This window comes from Myodes glareolus, chromosome 17, assembly GCF_982192425.1.
Source record: "Myodes glareolus chromosome 17, mMyoGla1.1, whole genome shotgun sequence".
Lineage (NCBI taxonomy): Eukaryota > Metazoa > Chordata > Mammalia > Rodentia > Cricetidae > Myodes > Myodes glareolus.
Window position 1 is genome coordinate 27566099 of NC_142042.1, and position 20951 is coordinate 27587049.

General features: G+C 40.8%; 1 protein-coding gene across 1 annotated transcript in view; it reads right to left on the bottom strand.

Moving 5' to 3' along the window:
- Positions 1 to 20951, bottom strand: part of Col25a1 (collagen type XXV alpha 1 chain) — a 398267-nt gene that overhangs the window by 94690 nt on the left and 282626 nt on the right. The window contains exons 10-12 of the mRNA XM_087897573.1: positions 19385 to 19420; positions 4614 to 4640; positions 2586 to 2630 (exon numbers count right to left, since the gene is read on the bottom strand). Of these exons, the coding sequence (XP_087753699.1) occupies positions 2586 to 2630; positions 4614 to 4640; positions 19385 to 19420 (108 nt within the window). The remainder of the gene's footprint in view (positions 1 to 2585; positions 2631 to 4613; positions 4641 to 19384; positions 19421 to 20951) is intronic.

Genomic DNA, 20951 nt, shown 5'->3' on the forward strand with positions numbered 1-20951 from the left:
GACTACATCGGGATTATCGCTAGCATTATTGAAAATATGTAACAGATACATAGCACAAGAAGGAAATAAGCATCCAGGTTGCTAATCAAAGTGACCAACATTTATTTTTACAAAATAAATGCAAAACTAAGTCACCGTCGCCAATTGTGTCAACCTGAATGGCTTAGAAATGGTGTGGTGGGAAAAAAACAGTTTTCTTTTGTCCAACTCAACAGAAAACCATTGTCTCCCCGCCTGGTTGTGATTTTCCAAGTTTCTGATGGCTTAGAAGTCACACCCTCCTTTACCTGTCATCAGAAAATGACTTTCTAGGCATCAAAAACGCGACTTTGGGAAAAATGAAATTGTAACATGGAAGAAAACATTTTCTTAAGGTAATGACAGGATACTGAAGCTCTTTCAAGAAACTATGATGTCATTGTGAATGTTCTTCTTAGAAAAAGACATTCTAGAAGTTTAAGGCACTCAGACCCTCCAACCCAACTGTAGGATTATTGCCAGCTTTGCTCTCACTGTCCCAGAGACTGGCTGTCTTCGTGGAGAAGAATCCTCCCACACTTATCATCCTAAAGATGATCTAGCTGCCACAACACTTTTAGTGAGGATTAAGGGGTGTCCTGCCCACAGTCTTTTAGTTCCAGGTCTGTGAAGTTGGAAAAATGAACTCTCATTGCCTTGTGTGCATATCTTTACGAATGTGGGATGCTGGCTTCCCACTGTTTTAGAGAAAACGCATTTCAAATGCTGTGAAGATATATTGCAATACATAAAGCCGTGACTATTCACTGCGGTTTTCTTGATATGTAATTTAAACTCGGGGACTAGGACAAGAAAATGTCACATTCCTGTCTCTTCCTAAGGAAACTGCGTATTTCCTTGTAAGAATAAAAAATATGAAGTCTTCACAAAAGCAGTTTCCAAGTTATGTTCTCTCAGGTTAAAGCTTTCGATAAATTATCATGATGGCTCTCAAAGGTGAACAGAGGAAAAAACAAAACAAGACAAAAGTAAAGCAAAACATTAAGCAAGAATGCAAGTTTGGTCTTCACCAATGTCAAAAACATCCCAAGTTATGCAACCTTCAAAACTTCCTTATAGCAAGTACTTTCAAATTTTTGATCATGTTTCCCCTCTATGATCTGCAGTTTTATAAAAAGAAAATCAATCTTCTATCTTTTCCAGGATTGGGGAGAGGAATGTACATTTTACTGGAGTGTAAATGGGGCCCTAGCATGGGCTATGGGTGGGAACTCAGTATTTGGTTTATGTAGTAAGGGTACTATGAGCCTTGATGAAGAATATTAATTTTCCTTGTAATTTGAGTAATTCTGAACTGCCTCTTTGAAATACAGATCAATCCAAACCTTTAGCTTTCCACTAAAAGAAAATACAGGAATGGTTTAATAGTAATGACAGACACTTTTTATAAAGGCTTTTAAATACATTAATTCCTGCATGAACCTTTGAGGCAAGAACTGAGATAGTCTCTCTCATATGGAGGCAGAGAAAGAATTCAAAGACTTTGGCAGAATCTACACAGCATAGAAGTGCTGGGCTCCTATTCTTAGCTACTTTGTAGGTTTAAGGGGTCTTAAGAGAGAGCAAGGAAGAAGGACAAGATGAAAAGGCCAAGCTCAAGTCTGTTCTTTAAAGGAGAGCTGGGGTCCTTGTGGGATTTCAGAACTTGGTCCAGGGTACAGGGCTTTAGCATATTCTGGAAGCTGAGTAGATGAGTCATAAGCTTTCTAAGGGCTGGATCCAGGTTTCAGAGGGAGACAGGAAAGTCCCAAGCTCAGCTTCCTAGACCCCGGCGAACTGGGCCTGCTCTGGGTTGTGTTAGCTACCACAGTGGCTTTGTTCATCTCTGCAGTGGTTCCAGACTAGAGATATGGTAAGCATGTTAAGGGCACAAATACCAGGCTTACCTGAGGGATAATATAAGTTGCTTTCTCCAAATAATAATATGCTATGAAAATAAACACATGCAAAGACATGTGTGTGTGTGTGTGTGTGTGTGTGTGTGTGTGTGTGTGTGTGAGAGAGAGAGAGAGAGAGAGAGAGAGAGAGAGAGAGAGAGAGAGAGAGAGGGAGAGGGATGGAAATGGAGAGAGAGATTTGTACTTTGATTCCCTTCATTATTAACAGCACACCAGAAGTTAATAGTACCAGTGTATGGAAAGCCTATTTCAATCCCAGCTTTGCTTAACAGTGAAAAGAGCTTGCTCTGGTTCAGAAGATTTTAATGCGTTCTCATTATATAAATAACTTTTGTTAATCAAAGAAATGGCACATATTAATTTACCCATGATCAGCACAAACGTTTGAATGTTAAGCACAGCCTCTCCTCTTCTCCCCTACATCGTTACAACAACTTAACAAAATGGAACACATCCAAAACACTTACAGTGGAAAACTTTCAGATTGGGATCACTGCTTCTTTAAAGCCAACTCATCTGAACATTTGTTCCATGGCTTCCTTGTATTTGCAAACATACAAGCTCATTAATAACACCACACCCTAGAATGATTCTGTTACTTTAACAGTCTCCAAGTTATCCAATAAATGCTACAATCAGCAAACTCACCTTCTGCCCATTCATGCCCGGGGTCCCAGGTGCTCCAGTGGAACCCTAAGGAAGCACATGATTAAATTAAGTTGACATTATGATCAATATTTCAGTTCTAAATCTGTACAGCATTTGTTATGTCAGCCACAATGTTACGTAGCTAAAACATACTATAGCTCCCATACAAAAGGTTTTAAGATTGTGTTTTTTCTAGATTGTAGCCTGTGTTCTAGTATTTAGTAATCTAGACAGATCTTCCTACTTTCACAGGAAGTAGAGATAAAGCCTAATATTCTCTGAGTACTCACTTAACTCTATGATGGCTTAAAGAATCTCATATAAATTGAAAGCTGTAACGTTCAGGAGGCCACATGGCTCAAAATTTTTGTTTTGAAGACATTGATAATTTAGTTCCACCAGGAAAAAAGCCAAGGCACAGCAGCGACTCTTGAACTTGCCAAATTCATAGAACACAAAATAGAAGGTAATTAAAAAAGCAACTGCTTACTCTACCGCATGAGGACCCTATGCTGGAAACTCACATTTGTTATATTCAGACCACTTTCCCTCTGGACTTCCAGGAAGCGTGTTAAGTCACCTAAGTATTGATAAGGCTTCTAAAGTGGACTCAAGAGAGCATCACGAATCTTGTGCACTGACCGGAAACAACATAACTTCTGACTTTTGAAGTTGGAGATTCCTGCGCATGTAAACATGAACACGTATATACCCACTGGCTAAGAATGAACAGCCGGTTGTGGATGGCTCAACTGAGGGTAGGAAAGCCAGTCACTACCTGAGACAACACAAGGCACTTAAGTATTAGTAAATATTTTAAAAAGGCTATGCCATTTCTTCCCCCAACCCCAACACACACATGCACTTTAGGCTCTGGGAGAAAGTGTGTGTGTGTGTTTGCTTATTCTTAGTGTAGAGCAAGAAAACAGACTTTTAGTTATATGTTAAATTTCTTCTATAATAATGGAAGAATTTTTATTAAATAGGCATGATAATCATGACACTGCTCTAAAAGGCGCCCACTGGAGAAAACGTATACGCCAAACAAATTGAGCTGGCAAGTTTCTTGATGCAGCCCATGATCCTATGGGTCGGGAATTAAAGAGCTCGAAGCCTGGAGCCGGCATTTCATCCTGGTTGCACGTGGGTCGGGCTAACTTTACAATTTCACACCGAGCTTTAACAGAGACATTGTTACGAGGGACAAACTGTTCCGGCTTGCAAGAGGCCTCACAGTGCAGGGACTTGAGTTGGTTTGGAAGGATTGTGTTTCAACAGATGGCACACGCCTGGCACTTGGGGGTAAAAAGTCTCTATCTTTGATGAAGTCCAAAGATGAAGAGCAGCCACTTTCCCACCTGTTACAGCACAATTGTTTCCTGCGACTTGGACATCCTCTCCCTCCCGGTTCGGGGTGGGAGGTTAGCAATGGCGGCAAAAAGCCATCCCTGCTGATGCTGCGTATTCGCTGCTAAGCCATTGCTGTGTGATCTCAGACTCCTCAATCCTCCCCTTTCAAATGGAATTTGGTGATTGTGGCTAAGACTGAAATTATAATCAGGAAGTCACTTTTCAGTTTCCCTCAGCCAAGGGGGACACTGAGTGAGCCAAGCCGAGCAATGAATCAAGCAACAAGCATATCCTCCGTTTTAGGGTCAGTTCTGTGGCCATTTGGCAGTTATATGGTTGACCAAGGCCAGCAATCAATTTGCGATGTCACATGATCCTTCATGTTGTAAATGCTGTCAGAATGTGTTACCAATATTTGAATTAAATATTCCATAACCTACAAGTTCGGCAGACAGCTCAAAACGTCTACTCTGGACTCACTGAATATTCTGAAATGGAGCAGAGTGGAAATCTAAGGCACATCCTGATGTGCCTTAATAAAATGGTTTAGAAAGCAGAATACACAAAGGACACTAACTCCTTTAGCACCGTTTATGGTCACTAATTCCACCCACTTCTCTTGCTCTCATTAGACAAAGCAGTGTAAGGACTTCCTTAACAATGACATACACACCCTACCTTTTGTCCTGGAGGCCCCAGAGGTCCCTAAAAGAGGAAAAACAATTCAATTAACATAATACTACTGCCATTTAAGCTGAGATGATCAGCCAGCCAACAATCAAAACCAAGTCGTCCTATTCTGTAAGGTCCCCTATGCTGTACTAAAAAATGCTGAAAAGGAAAATTCTCAGCTGGAAATACAATATATGTGTGTATATATTTCTCTTTTATAAAGAAAACAGTTGAGGTCCCAGGGCATTTATTGCTTGATATTCCTGTTATCAAATCAGTCTCATTTGGAGGGCGGGGGACATTGTTGCTAGAAACAGTTAGAATGTGACATCATTCTCTAGAAAATGGACAGATTACATGGTGCCTCCATTGGTACAGCCTTGGTAAGCAGGCTTGCAAGCAAGGTGCCGCAGAGAAGCATGTTGTGTTTTATCCTTTGGAAATGTAATCAAGTGACCCGAGCAAAATCTTGTTTACAAACTGGGGAGGCCAAGGCTAAAGGCAGTGCCTGGTGTGCACCCAAGAAGGGAACAGGGCTGTTGCCAGCTCTTGTCAGACTGCTCTCTGAGAGGCAGGCAGACTACAGAATTTGGTGAGATGAAGGGGAATGTTTACTTAGAAAATGCAAATGTGACAGTCATGAAATTAAGCAGTTCCCAACCACAAAGTCAAGGTTTTCCAACAGTGGAAAAGAACACACAAAACTACAACCTCATTTCTGACTCCTTATGTCTACTTTTAAATAAAGGTATCAGGCATATTTTTTTTTTTTTAGTTCCTTAAGAAGCGTATTTGATTTGGGTGTGTTTTAGTGACTGTAGAGAGGTCACTGTTTACACAAGAGCTCTTCAGTGCATCATGCGACCCTAGCAGCGTATTTTCATGTGGCGTTTCCATTAATCAACATCTGACATCCCTACTCTGTAACACGGTCTAAAACATGAGCACGATCATCAGGGGGAAGACTGGGTCATGAATTTTAAAAAATTAGCAGACACAGTGTTTAGAAACATCCAGAGAACCTGTTCTCCACTGCTGTTTTGACCAGCCCTCCCAGGAAGACTCATTTCCTCTATAATCAGCCCCGGGTTATTGAATGTAGGCTGGATCATACCAAATCCTGGTCCTCCTTGACTTACTCTGTTGAGCAACCAGAACCACCAACTGTGTTTCTAATGGGCTCGCTATCTGCACATCTGCAGACATTCTTCCCACCCATCTCGCTCCCTCTGTTTGAAATCCTCCGTTTTAAGTTTTGCAGAGAAAATAGACCATCGGGTGTAAATCCCATCCAGATCACATCTCTCATCAACCCAAGCCCGCGTGGGCCTCAGAGGAAGAAGAGCCCCTCCCTCCTCGCAAGGCCAGTTCATCAGGTAGACTCTGGAATCCATCCTTGCCTCTGCCCAGGGGGACCTTTTCAATCAATTACCCCTGCATCTGTATCAGCCTGCTCCTCCCCACCAGGTCTTTCCCGTTAGCACATAAACAGGCTTAATCATTTCCTCACTGGTGTAAACTGTTTGGGAAACGAACGTCAATGCTAAGCAAGGGCAGACATTGCAAAGCCGTGATAGGGAATCTGAGAAGGAAGAAAAGCCTTGGGTTTATCACTGCCCAGGATCCCATCTTCTCAAGAGTCTCCGGAGGGTTTCCCTTCCTGACATGCTGGAGTCGGGAAGGAAACTCTGTGATGAGGATTGCGCTGATTCAGTGGTTAGATGGAGGATGTATATGTCTAATTCTCAAAGGCTGCATTCCCATTGTAAATCTAACTTTGCCACTTGAAAAAAAGCATCATTCGCTAAAATTGAGTATTCCATTTTAGGGGAATATTTCAAATAAAATAAGGAAACTGTATATCAAGAATTGTAAGTGGAGACTAACAAACATGGCATTTTCTAAGTTTATCTTTGTTGCCTATTACATTAAATATTATTTGTCATATTAAATCAGAGATTTAGAAAGACTAATCATACAAAATTAGACTAGGATATTTTAATGCAATATTTAAGAAAAATCAAATAACCAAAGAAATTTAGTATATTCTCCATTCAGGTTTAGGAATCTAGTGTTATTTTTGTAAACTCATAAAAGCAGTTCTTTAAGAAAAGCATTAATTTTTGAATTATGAATACACCTCTTATAGATTATTTGTAAGTCTTCTGCCAAGATATATTCTTGGTTACAAAAAAAGTACATATAGTTCTTAAATCTCACTGAAGGAAAAATGGTAGGGAGCCAAGGAGGGCGCCATCCATTGCCAGAAGGGAATCAGGAGCTGAGTTGAGCTGAATACAAGGGGTGGGCATACTTTTGAGTAAGTAAATAAACACTTGCGCGCGCGCGCGCGCGCACACACACACACACACACACACACACACACAGAGAGAGAGAGAGATAGAGAGATACACAGTTTATTAAACAAAACGGGATTTTTCTTATGTATGTTTTAAATATGTTTAGCTTGATAACACTGTTATATATCTCGGATAATGTAGTAATTAAATATAAATGTATAACTTGAGGTTTCCTGTTCAAGAGCAATTTTGATATTAAGGCATGTTGTTACCAGCTCATTAAGACATGTGCATCTCATTATCCTTGTTTCTGGTACAAATGTGAATTTATAAAGTAATCGGCAATACTGTAGACTCATTCATTAGCTCATGTCATCTTTGAAAGCAGCTGTTGCTTCTGGCATGCATGTGCACGTGTGTCATGATGTATGTGTATGACTATGAATACATTCTATGTTGTATAGTGGAAATGAGAAGGAAACTTGTGGGAGTCTTTTCTCTCTCCTCCCACGTGGGTTCTGGGACTGAACTAAGGTGGTTATGTCTGTGTACCAAGGCTTTTTTTTTATCCGCTGAGCCAGCTTGCTGGCCCAACTTGTCTAATCTTAAACTTACACTTTTAGCCTGAATAATGGCTTGGATGAAGGATATCATAAATGCATTATTCACTAGTGAACCTAATGCTTCGTTTTATTGCTAACATGAGGATTCCAGTAGTTCAAGACTTCCAAAGTAGTTCTATATAGTGTTATATCAATAATTCAGTAAGTTTGGATAAATCAGTTTCTAGAATAGAATTATAATCCATTTTTCTTAGTACAGCATTTCTTCTTAGACATTTTTTTTCTTAGCAGGTGCATTTATACTTTGAGTATTTTTTTGTGCACAATCAAAATGTAAATTTGTTTTTTCAAAATAATTCCTTCATGTTTTAAAATTAGAAACTGTTATATATAGATTACCAACATAGTAAGGTATATTCCTTTAATTTTAACTTAAGAAACTCAAGTATAATTTGAACTTTGAAATATCCTCATATCAGTATAGATTCTGAGTGATATAAAATATATAGTTTTCATTGAAGAATTCTGTGTAGTGGAAATAGTTTTATTTAAAGGATTAAAAGACAATGAACATTCTGTGTGAAGTAGTACTAGTATACTAATGTTAATGTATAGATAGCTTACTATTTTATGTGTATTTTATGTACACATTATTTAATGTATACATAACTCATTATTTTTATGATCTGCTAGAAAATAGTACAGGGAATTATGCAAAACAAAGTACAGATAGATGATTATAAGCAAGAATTATATAATATATTTGGTTGCCCTTTCTTGTTTCTGCAACTCTGCTAAATTCCACTCTAATGCAAAGAGTGGGGAAGTGCTAATGCAAAGAAGGGGAAGGGAGAGGTAGAGGAAGTGGCTGTGTTAAACCCGCAGCTCTGTGATGGCTCCGTGGTCAAGTGACCCCTGAGTAGAGCTTCGTCAGGCAGACCAGACCTGGGGAATGGGAAGAATGCTAGTGACAAGGGAACAGGTGCAAAGGCCCCAACTGAGGAGCATGTAAAGTTTCAAAGACCATTGGAGGACAGTCAGAAGGTGTTAGGAGATGGGAAATGGATAGAGAAGGTAGAATGGAATTGTATGGTCTAGTCAGAACTTGGAAGACCAATGGGCTTACATTGACTATGATAAAAGTTATGAGAATGGTTATAGTCATAGAATACATAGAGTCAATCCATTTTTCCCCTTCTTAAGCCTTAAGCAATAGTGTCTCAGGGGAGGAACGACAAGCTTTTACCTCTACTGCTTGACTCATGGCAATGCTACTGGCTTATTACAGTAGCTCCCAAACTACTAGCGATGTTAAATCCCTCCCAAGTGATTTCAATCCATAGTTTCTACAGAGCAATAAAGAAAAAATCATCTTAGTTGCCCCGTACCATGTATGGTAGGACAGCAGCCTGAGGTCGCTAACGTAGTGCGGGAAGTCACACGGACAGTGCATAGAATTATCATTCCAAGATAATCTTCAAAGCAGGCAGCCAAGAAATAAAAGACTCTGCAAGCGGCATGCACCAGCTACAGCTCCCACTTTACATATACTTTAAAAAAACACTTTCACTGATGGATCACTGTTTGGGAAAAAATGAATTTCTCTGACCCTAACGGCACGAACACAGATTTGACTAAGGCATTAATTGCTTAAACAGGATGCTGAGTTGCTAGACGATGTGCTTTGGGATGCCTCTTGGGAGATGTTTTAAAGCGAGTTCTGGTTGCCTGCTATTAGGAAATGATGTAGGGGGTGGACACAGTTCCTGTTCTGTCCCTGATGGCTAACAGTAAAATCCAAAGCTCTGGAAGCTGCTGGTCATTGCTGGATACAAGAATATACAATCAACTTCTGTAGGAAAAAAAAGAAAAAAGAAAAGGAAAACACGAAGAAGAGGACAGAAGCCCAAAGTATTAAGTCATTTAAAAGGACTTACTTTTGACTTTAAAATGTCCCCTTGTTTTAATAAAAGGCAGCCAAAATAAAGGAACTATTTCTTGAAGGTGATTCCAATGGGAAGAATCATGAGATGTGTATCATATGTAATCGTAAAACATAAGTCCTGGGATTTCTCAATGGGCTGGTGTTACAAAATTTCATCACAACTTTTGAGAGATAGTAATATACCTGGTTAAATGCATCACAAGATTACAAAATTTGTAATGTTGGTGTATAAAGAAGAAACACACAAGGGCAATTCGCCTCACTCGAGAAGCATTCTTTAAAGATTCGCTTTTCCAGACCTCAATTTCCTACTTGAAGACTATGAGACAGAAATTCTATCCTCCATGGATGTCTGGAGTAGCATTCAATGGATGATGCGCAAGATATGGAGTTTATTGCGTATGGGGAAGCAGCAAGATAGACTGTTGGGGAAAGTGTGGGATGCCAAGCACTGATGCTTTGGTACCCTCTACACAAAGGCCAATGGTTTAGCAGTAGTTCTGTAGTGGTTATGGTGGGGCGCTGGGCAGAGACTGCTACATCTCAGTGCCACACACCCTAGGTTTCATGGGCTCTGCTGTCTTCAGCCATATTTATTAATATTCCCATGAAGTTCATTTCCTTCTCCTATTAGTCTTTATCTGAATTTCTTAATCACTCTTCTAGAACCCAGGGTCACGATTCACATTCTTTGTGAGTCTTCTCCACGATGCCTAGACAAGCCTTGTTTTCTGTTACATGCTAGCGGTTTTCAAATAATTATTCTTTAATAAACTTACATATGAAAATCTACTTGACCAAGTCAAAACTTCCTCAGGACATGTATTTTACATCTTTGAGTCTTGAGGTAGTGCTTATTATAAATAATTGTTTAAATAAATTGAAATATTAAAAACTCAAAAGTTATATTTACTAGATATCATTATTTTAGCACTCAAAATATAACACGACCAACAGGAAAGAGTGCTCAGTTTGGAAGCAGTTGTTAGCATTTACGTATCTAGGATTTTTGTTTCTGTAGCATTTCTCCCCCCAAACTCCTATTATTTGAGAAAATTTTCCTCGAACTCACACCTTGTCAGTGGGATGGCTTGGCGTCACGTTTGTCCATGAGTGCTTTATGGCGAAGGGTCTAATGAGCAGTCATATTTTAAAAAGAGCAAATGTCTCCTGACTACCCCATCTCCTGTGTTGACCTATAGGGAAATATTAAACCAGGGCAATTCATTTACTGGTATTTCTCAAAATCATGAGGCTGTGACCTTTCGAAGGGAGGTTGCTTACAGCCCAGGAAATTAAATAGGTGATACATTTTTCTCATCACTTGACAAAACCAGAACCCAAGATGAAAAATGGAGCATTGACAAGCACGGATAGAATAAAGGAAGATCTAAACATTTAAGGGTCTGTACTATCAGGTTCCAAAACAGAGGCCCTATGGTCACCAGATACCCACAGCTAAGTTAGTTCACTCTGTCCCTTCTAAATATTTAATAAATTGTTTCTTAGTGCTGAACCCAAAGTGGAAACAACCCCCGAAGAAAGAAAAATTAACGGGCTCCTCTGCCCTACGTGATTACACATGCTTCCCTCGAATGCCTTAAAAGGAGGAGTTTTATGGTTCATAAAGGCCCTATCACGCCACACATTTAGTAAAAAGAAATATTTGTATGCAGGGGCATCTAGGTTCTTGACCTATTGAAAATCAGCAACGCTGAGAAACGCTGCTCCTAGAATCTGCATATCCTGGGACTCACAGATGTCTTGAATTTAAGAGTATAATATAGACTCGTGTGTGCAGGCCTGTTTTCTATCTCGGAAGGCCAGTGAGTCCTGTCTAGTGGAAGGTTTCGTAATGATGAAACATTCCTGTATTGCTTAATCCGACAGGGGAGCCACTAGCCACACATGGCCACTGAGCACCGGAAATGTTGCTAGCGGAGTTTTCAGAACTAACGTTTTAATTTTGATTTACTGCAACCGATTCTGAACTCGTCACATGTAGTTAGTAGACATTGCATCGGACACTGCGGATTTAGACCGGGAAGCCCGTGAGACTGTCACCAAGTGAGCCAGGGTCTAATGGCTCTGTCACTGTCTTTTCTCCCAACCTGGCCGCATTAATTATGCTACTTTTTAATCTGTAAAGTAAAAGGCTAGGCAATTTCTAAGACTTCTTTCGATAGGTCTGACTTCAAAATAGCCACGTCCTGTGACTAGAAATAGATGTTTAGTTTCCTACTGTTCTCATGGCAACTGATCCTTTAACCATGCCATCCATGAGCACATATATAGTCTAAATAATCTGTAGAATATGAACAAAGAGAAGTTACTGAAGAGAAGAGACAATCTGGAGAAAACCGGTTGTGTTTATCCTATTTAATTCTACCCCTGGTGAGACATGACACAGTCTGAGAGAAAAAGAAAAAGCACAGCAACTTAGATATCAGTACCTTATTATTACAATTGCCATTCATAATAAAGATATAATTCATATCAGTCATTCAGTTTAATATGCATTCTAGCCACAGCAACTAGTGTAAGGAGGGATGAGCATTACAGTACACAGCGACCGGCAGTTCTAGTGTAGTGTGTAGCATGCACTTCCTTAAAGGAGATGCTAGAAGCAGAAGGTTACTTCTAAAACCTCCTCTCGATACTTGAAGCCCAAGACCTGAGCAAGAAGGCAGCTTAAATCTCTCTTCCCTGGTTTAGGTCTCCCAGATAGGAATCTGTGTGGCCAACCTGCAACCTCAACTGTCCAGACCTAGACTGCGGCTGGGATACCTAGAGTGCTGGGTTTTTCTGCTCACGTTGACGACAGCTGTCCTTGCCTCTTCCAGTTCTTTCTTTTCTGAAGGGGAGCCACACTGATGTCCATAACAGTAAATTAGAACACGGGACAATGCCGTGATGTGTTACTTCCCTTGTTTCTTGTGGTGACGCCTGACATCATCTAAAGGAGGGCGGGTTTATTTGCTCAAGGCTTGGGGATGGGATTCATCATAGTGATGAGCGCTGGAGGTCAGAGCTGCTCACTCACTTCTCAGTAGACCAGGAACAGAGCAATGAGGAATGCTGACATTCTGCGGGCTTTTTTCTTTCTCTCGAGAGATGATGTCTGTCACGTTCAGGGTGGGTCTTTCCTACTCAGCTAATCCTCTCTGGTAATGCCCTCACAGACACATTCCAATGGTGTGCTTTATCAATGCTATAATGGAGTTATGGCATATGTGGAACACACACACACACACATTCTTTAATATATATAATTATGTTACATATAATATATAATGGGGTTTCTTAACTCGGTCAAGTTAATGATTCAGATTAAGCAACGTAATGGCTATTTTATGGGATGTGCATGGAGTTAGGTTCTGTGAGTAGCAGAGATCATGAGTCTTAGAAAATCAGTTACATAAAGGTGAGGGAGGCTGAAGGCACGGAGGAAAAGAAGAAACCTGTTGGTTAGGGATGGGGCTGATCACAGCTGTCCTCTTGCTAGCATATTCGTACTTTGAACTTTTAGAAGCACATAATTTCTGAATTTCAATTTTATAAATCACCATAAGAATAGTTTTGTGGACGTTAGAAGGCAGAACATATTTAGTGTTCATTATCTTGGTTTCTAAAACTTTAGTATTTACTTATTTTGTATAAGAATTTCCTTTTTTCATTTTGTCTAAAAAGCAAAAAAATAAATAAATAAACGCCCTTTGAATTCATTTTTGATGCATTTACATAAATGAAGAAACAAGGTACATCTATGCATTTAATGGCCATTCTAAGATGGCAGGACTGTAGAGTTGGAAGGGAATTTGTATCTTTCAATAGTACCATGTTCTCTGAATGGTGAATCTAAATTCTAGGTATTTTAACTGCTCCTTTCAGGTTCATTTTAATTGCGGCAGAAATGCTATTGATGTTTATATGAGCAACACATACATGAGCATTGTGGGGCTCACGGGACTCAAATGTAATGGCACGTTTATAAGCAAAATTAAAGCAAACTAAAATTATCTACAAATTACTCAGGCACATGTCCAAATTTCACTTTAATGGGCAACTTTTCCTGAATTTTTCGATGCTGTTAAAGCCCAGTAAGTGAAAATTTAAACATTTTTATGGTACAGAAAGTGAAGAGAAAGTGTGTTATGGAGCTCACACACAAACCGGGGGGGAAAACAGGAAGGAACGAAGCGTATCAGAACAGGGGGAGGCAAGGAAACCTAGGAAATCTCAGACACAGACACTTTAGACCAAAGCATAGCATGCAGGTATCTACGGTTACTGTCTGTCGCTCTGATACAACACCAAGGCTAAAAGCAAGTTGGAAAAGGAGGAAAAGGGTTTATGCCAGCTTACAGCTAATAATGCATCATGAAAGGAAGTCAGGATAGCAATTCAAGGCAGGATCCTGGAGGCAGCAAGTGAAGCAGCAGCCATGGAAGAGTGCTCCTTACTGGCCTGTTCAGTGTGCCTGTTGATACAACCCAGGGCCTCCGGTACAGGGTGGGGCCACCCACAGTGGGCTGCGTCCTCCACATTAGCGCCATCATTCATGCAGGAAACACCCCACAGACTTGTTGCTAGGCTGGTAGAGCACTCTCTTAACTGAGGGTCCCTCTTCCCCGGTCACTCCTGCAGTGACAAGTTGACAAACAGGAAGTAGCACAGTCGGTTGTAGTTGGAGACTGCTCATTCATTTCCTGGCTACTCTGACCCAAATAGTCACGCAGGGACGATATTAATTACAAGACTCTTTGGCCTATTAGCTCAGGCTTCTTATGGGCTAGCTCTTATATCTGAAATTAACTCATTTCTATCAATCTGTGTATCACCATGAGGCTGTGGCCTACTGGTATGGTTCTGGCATGTCCTTCTCCTTTGGCAGCTACATGACGTCTCCTTGACTCTGCCTACTCTCTCTCTATATATATATCTCTTCCAGTCTGTCCTGTTATAGGCCAAAGCAGCTTTATTCATTAACCAATAAAAGCCACACATATACAGAAGTACATCTCACATTACTAGGAGATAGGCATGGGCTAATAGGCATTAAAAATGTTATCCAGGACTGGAGAGGTGGCTCAGTGTGATTAAGAGCACTGGCTGCTCTTCCAGAGGACCTGGGTTCATTTCCCAGCAACCACATGGTGGCTCACGACCATCTATAGTTGGATCCAATCCCACTCCTGGAATAAAGCTGTACATGCAGATAGAATGAGATCATACATATACATATGATGAAGATACATATGAGAAGAGGGCATATATAATATATTAATAAGTATATTACTAATGAATAATATCTATTAAATATATAAGAAATCTTTTAAAAAGGACATCTATATTTCATATTGCTAAGAGCACCTTCACTTGTCAGAGAAAACAAAAGGAGTAAGGGACTCTAAAGCAAAGATGCCATTAAATACGATTCCAATAACCATTTAGAAAGACTATTTGGAAGACAGATCTGGACATGACCTGTGCTAGAATTCAACCTTGCACACTTCCAGTTCTGACCAGCTCTTAGCTGTATGTTTGGTTTTATGGTATAGTGTGTGTTGGGGGGGGGGGGGAGGGGCAGGACGAGGTGTCTGCTTTTATTTAGATATAGTGAAAAAATTTTAAGTTCCAGATTCTGTCTTTTAAAATCTCCCCAGCACGTCTCAGAAAGCCCGAAGGTCACATTTACAGACTAGATGCTGAGCGGGATTGGAGAGAAGCAGGCCTGCTTGAGTTGGCAGGCTCCCCCGATCCCGCCCCCCCCCCCTTGTTGTATCAGGCACCCTGTTGATCTTCAGACGGTTATCGCAGTCTAACGCTCCGTCCTGGATTATGGAAACGAAATCCCTACCTGACACACTCGTAAACAGCTTTGTAGGTTGCTTGTCGCGTCCTCATTTCACCACCAGAGACATTTGAAATTCATAAAGATCCCCCAGCGCATCGTTAGAACCCTCCTCTAAACAAGCACTACTACGGAGCCCTTCAAACCAACGGGGGCGGGGGAGGGGGCTGTCCAGAGAGGAAAAGAGCGGCGCTTTTCACTGAGCTTTGCTTGAGCTGGTGGATGAGCGGTCACACCATGAAAAGTGGATGACGTGATGGGATAAACGGAGACTCGGTGACCACAAATAGAAGACAGGCGACAGTACTGTCAACGGTAGCGTGGACCCGCTGTACTGCCATCGATCCGGTAACCATTCTCCTAGAGCTGTCCTGGGGTCTTTCTGTGTGGATGCTTACACTGCTCGACGCTTTCCTCAAGAGGAATACTGCTTATCTATGGGATTTCTTGTGGTCTCCGGGGCATCTCATGGTAGCACTTCACTTGCTGCTCATAATCCATCAAGATGCATAGAACAGCAACCACTGCTAATAATCTATGGATCCGTACAGAGGACAAAGATGACATCACACATTAGGTGCTTTCAAGCCAGCACCACTGAGGCACGGCACCCTTCTTCCTTCTGGATTTCTAGGTTAGAAAACACTGTGTATATGTGTGCATGTGAGCAAGCATCACACACACACACACACGCACACACACACACACACAGAGACACACAAAATAAAAACTGTAGAAGAGTTCTTGTCTCATAAAAATGACCCACTATAAATGCTGAACATGGTGACACATTCCTATAATCCCAGATCGTAGGAGGCCAGGCAGGCAGATCATGAGCGTGAAGCCGGCCCGAGTTGCAAACCGATTTCTACATCAGCCTGAAAATGGCAAGCAGGAAAATGGATCTCAAAAATCCCAGACCAAACCAAATCGAAACAAACAAAAATTCAAATATATTTCCAGTATTCTTTTTGTACAGGGATCCTTTATGTGAGCAGACAAGTATAAAACACACTAGTTCAGATTGCAGAGAAAATGAATTAAAAAATTAGGCTGCTTTACAAGAACAGATCCTGAAATGAACTCTTAAGGAACCAGATTCTCCAGCAATTTTAAAATAGGTTGATTCATGAGAATCTGATTCAGGTAAAAAAAAAAAAACAACAAAAACCTTCATGCATACATCAGTTATATAAATACATACTCATATACTATATAGAGGACAAAGAGTGCTAATAACATATAGTTCTCATTACATATTTTAAAGAGATTTCCCCTAATTTATTGCATTTGTCTCTGTCAAGCTATTAAGGCAAGCAGAGACAGTGTTATTTTTCCCGTACAGATGAGAAATCGAGGGGTTAAGTGACTCGCCCAAGGTCAGACAGGCACTCATTCATTCACTGCTCTGATTGATGGTGTTTTAACGGGGTAATAGAGGAAGTAAAGTTCTTCCTCCTATTTTTTTGAACAGCTGTGAAGGCTATTAAAACAGAAATAGATGATCTCACAAATATAATGCTGAATGAAAGAGTCCAGACACGAGTGTGGACATACTGTATGAGTCGATTAGTGTACAATTCAAGCGCAGACAAAGCTAACTCAAGATGACACAAGTCAGAACGGTAGGGTAGCTGTCTTTGGGATGGGGATTGGGGACAGGGGGCACAGAAACTTTCTCGCTATTGGTCTGGGTTGTACATTCTTTACATTCATTGGTGAATAATCACAGCGATGTACAACAGGTTTTAACCCATTTGCATATTAAAGAAACACTCATTTAGAGCAAGAATTTACATTTTTGAAAGAGATCATCTATAAATTCACTTTAGAGGATCATTACGCCCACAAGTCCTTGGGACATTTGTGATTTCATTTACATTGCTTGGCTGCATCTAGAAAATGAGACATGAACTCATCTCAAGACTTTAAAGAGAGGGGAAAAGGTTTATAGGAAATAGGGCCAATATTTATCTGCATTTGAGGAAGTTTTTATATGAGTTGGGAAATAGAAGCACAGTGAGGTAACAATATAATTCATTTAGAGCTAGGCAAAACACTTACATTTAATGACTTAAACTAGAAATGGAAACAGCTTAGTGGGGCAGGCACTTAGCTTATGTATGGTCCTGGGCTCAAATTCTGGCATTCCAAGAACATAAAAATAAAACTAGAAACTGAAGGAAAGTGAGATTATGTATTGTTCATATACTCTATCCTGGAGAATAGACAAACAGAGATAGCAAGAATATAGTTCTCCAAAACACCCCTTAAGTTAAGAATATGTTTATATATGTTTAGGGTGCTGCATCAGGTACCAGAGTGCAAAGGGGGAGCCAGAGAGAGATACGTCTGCACAGCCTTGGGGTGCACAAGGGCTCCCGAGAATGCCAAGTAGATTTTGATGTAGGGATGAATAAAAGGTTTGGCTGAGCCCCTAGGACAGAAATTATAGGTGCCTGAAACAATTTCAAAATGTATAGCCTACTCTTCCAAGAATTCTTCTTTCATTCTGAAACCGCACCATGCTACTAGTGATAAATGTTTTATAATTTCCTTTTAAAATCTAGACCAAATATATATCTTTATCTTACAGGCTGCGAATAGAACAATTTCTGTGTGGTGGTGCGGCTCCATGTCAGGTGCTTTCATTCTGCCACGAGTCAGCTCCACCGGCACAGTGGGTGGACTTTTCCCCAAGCACTGCCCTCTAAGGCTTCTCCTGCAGCAGGAAGCCTGTTCTCATGTTTGCTTTACTTTTTGGCTAGCTGTTACGCTTCTGTACGTTTGCAAGATTGGACATGTAGGTTTGATAGGCTCACTCAGCCTACATCCCAGATGGGTGTGAGCCATGCTCTGGATCATGGCTCACTTCTAGAAGGATCACCCTATTTTTCCCAATAAGGTTAAAAAAAATTATTCAGCTGGTTAGAATAGCAGCTAGAGAGGATTAGGGGAAGAGCGGGTTGAAGACGCACCCTGTAGGCCACAACAAGCTGACGTGACTTTCATATATACTGGCAAAGGATCAACAAATTGCAAGGAACCATGACTGTTGTGTCCACACACGTTCATACAGCAGCATTTCACCATGTGCTATGCTTTTGCTGAATGGTAGAAATCCCAAATTTCTCCCTGGGTGGAGTCCTTCAGCAAACAAATGAACAAACAAACCAACAAACAAACAAACACAACCCCCACCAAACCCAAACCCATATCTTTCTATGACTGCACAGGGTTTTTTGTGTAAGTCCCAGCTGTCTTCCTACCCCTCACCTTCCTGCCCTGGGGCTACAGGTTCAACACCAGCTGGGGCTCTGAACTCACGTCTTCATGCTCTTGCCCACTGAACTATCTAACTTCCCAGCCCAACAGGTTTCTTTTAGAACTAACTGGCACATATCTGAATTTAACCTCTGTTATACTAAGCGTATTATGTCAGCTCCTCTGACCTGCTATACCATTCTTTCTCCTCATCTTTGGAACTCTTCTCTGTCTCCCTCTTCCTCCACCCTCCCCCCAGTATTTTTTTCTAGGGATATCCAGTTGTGGTGGTTTGAATGAGGATGGCCCCCATAGGCTCATGTATTTGAATGCTCAGAACTCTTTGCTAGGATTAGAAGGATTAGGAGGTGTGGCTCTGATGGAGGAAGTGTGTCACTGGGGATGGTCTTTGAAACCTCAGGGTAGGTCCAGTTTCCCTCCCACTTTCTCTCTCTCTCTCTCTCTCTCTTTCTCTCTCTCTCTCTCTGTGTGTGTGTGTGTGTGTGAATCAGAATGTAGTTCTCAGCTCCCTCTCCAGCACCATGTCTGACCACATGCTGCCATGCACCATGATGATCATGGACTAAGCCTCTGAAACTTTAAGCCAGCCCCAATTAAATGCTTTTCTTCATAAGAGTTGTTGTGGTCATGTTGAGTCTCCTCACAGCAACAGAACCCTTGTGGTCCTTAGCATGTCATAAGCAGAGACTGCTCTCTTCTAACTTTCAAAAATTACTGTGCCTGCTATGGCTCATGCAAAAAGGTTGATTATTCACTCATAAACTTGACCATAGTTTTTTAATAACCCAGCTTTCTATTAATTTTATTAAAAAATAAACTGAGATACATACCATCAAGCCTTGTTCTCCTGGTTTCCCTGGTTCACCCTTTAAAAAATTAATAACGATAAGTCATTAGAAAGTTGTTAAAAATTTTCAGCTATCTTCTTCTCCTCAATACTTTCTTGGTCCTGTGAATGTCAAGTACATATTTTTGAAAGATTAAATAGACTGTAAATGTGATAACAAAGAACTGATAGTCCTATGACTGTATCTTATACACATTTTAGAGTTTCACAAGCTTAGTCTAGATCCTCCTGCGCTCTCACGCTGCTACAAAGACAAAACCACTGCAGGTCAGGGAATCCCTCTTTCCATATTATTTAGTAGCAAAATGAGCAGAGGCTGATTTTGAATTTTGCTTTTTTGCATTAATCAGACATGTTTATTAACACTGATAGAGAATGTTCTGCTGTTCTGTGTGGCTTTGTTTCACAATGAACAGGTTAATATGAACTTGCTATTGTGTTTTATTGTCTCACCATGTTGACTTCCTCTGGCTACTGGTTTATAGAGATCTGTGCCTGTATTTCCAATATGCATAGATGATGCTGGCCTTTCAAAAATCAATATTTTCCAGGTCACATTTTTACAAATATGTATTTATTTCTATTCTATGTACATAAGTGTGTGCCTACATTTAAGCTTGTGCACCAAGTGCACAGTACCCACATGGACCAGAGGAGCACACTGGACCCTCTGGAGCAGAAGTTAAAGGGAGGGGTGAACCATGTGCTGGGAACCAGTGCTCGACTGCTGAGCATCTCTCCAGCATCAGTCTCACTTCTACTGAGAATTTTTTCTAGTGGTTAAGATAGTATATGCAAAATTCCTCTGAGCCATTATAAAAGACAAAACTATCTGTGGAATTCTTTAGTTTATTTGTGCTTTGTGTGTAGGCTCCCATCACCAGACATTGGCATCTGCTGTCTTCTCAGTTGCAGTCAGCCTGCCTTTTGAGGTAGGGCTTCACTGGAGTTGAAGTTCACTGATTTGGTTAGGCTGGCGGCCAGCAAGCACCAAGCATCCTCTTGCCTCTGCCTGCCCTATGATGGGGCTATAAACTTGATGCTGGGGTTTAGACTCTGGCCTTCAAGTTTGCACGGCACTTACCTACTGAGCCTTCTCCCAGCTCCCTTATCTTTATCTTCTAATAATAACATCTAGCATATATTTGCTTCTTCTATAATATATAATATTTAATGGCCTAGCCATTTTTCTATCAATAACATGTTGGACTATTGTGTCTTTGTTTTTGTTCTTTTTAGAACAGATATCCACACTGCTCTCTAGACAGGTAGAACTCACTGTGCAGCATGCTGGTTTTTAAAATGTATCTTTAAAAATATTTCTTTTATGTGTATGTGTTTGGCCTGCATGTATGTCTATACACTGTATGTGTTCAGTGGCCTCAGAAGTCAAGAGGCAGCATTGGATTCCTGTGGAAGTGGAGCTACAGACAGTTGTGAGCCTCCATGTAGATGCTCAGATGCAAATCCGGGTTCCGCAGAAGAGCAACCAGCCCTCTGAACTACTGAGCCATCTCTCCAGCCTGCCCATGCTGGTCTTGAACTCAGAG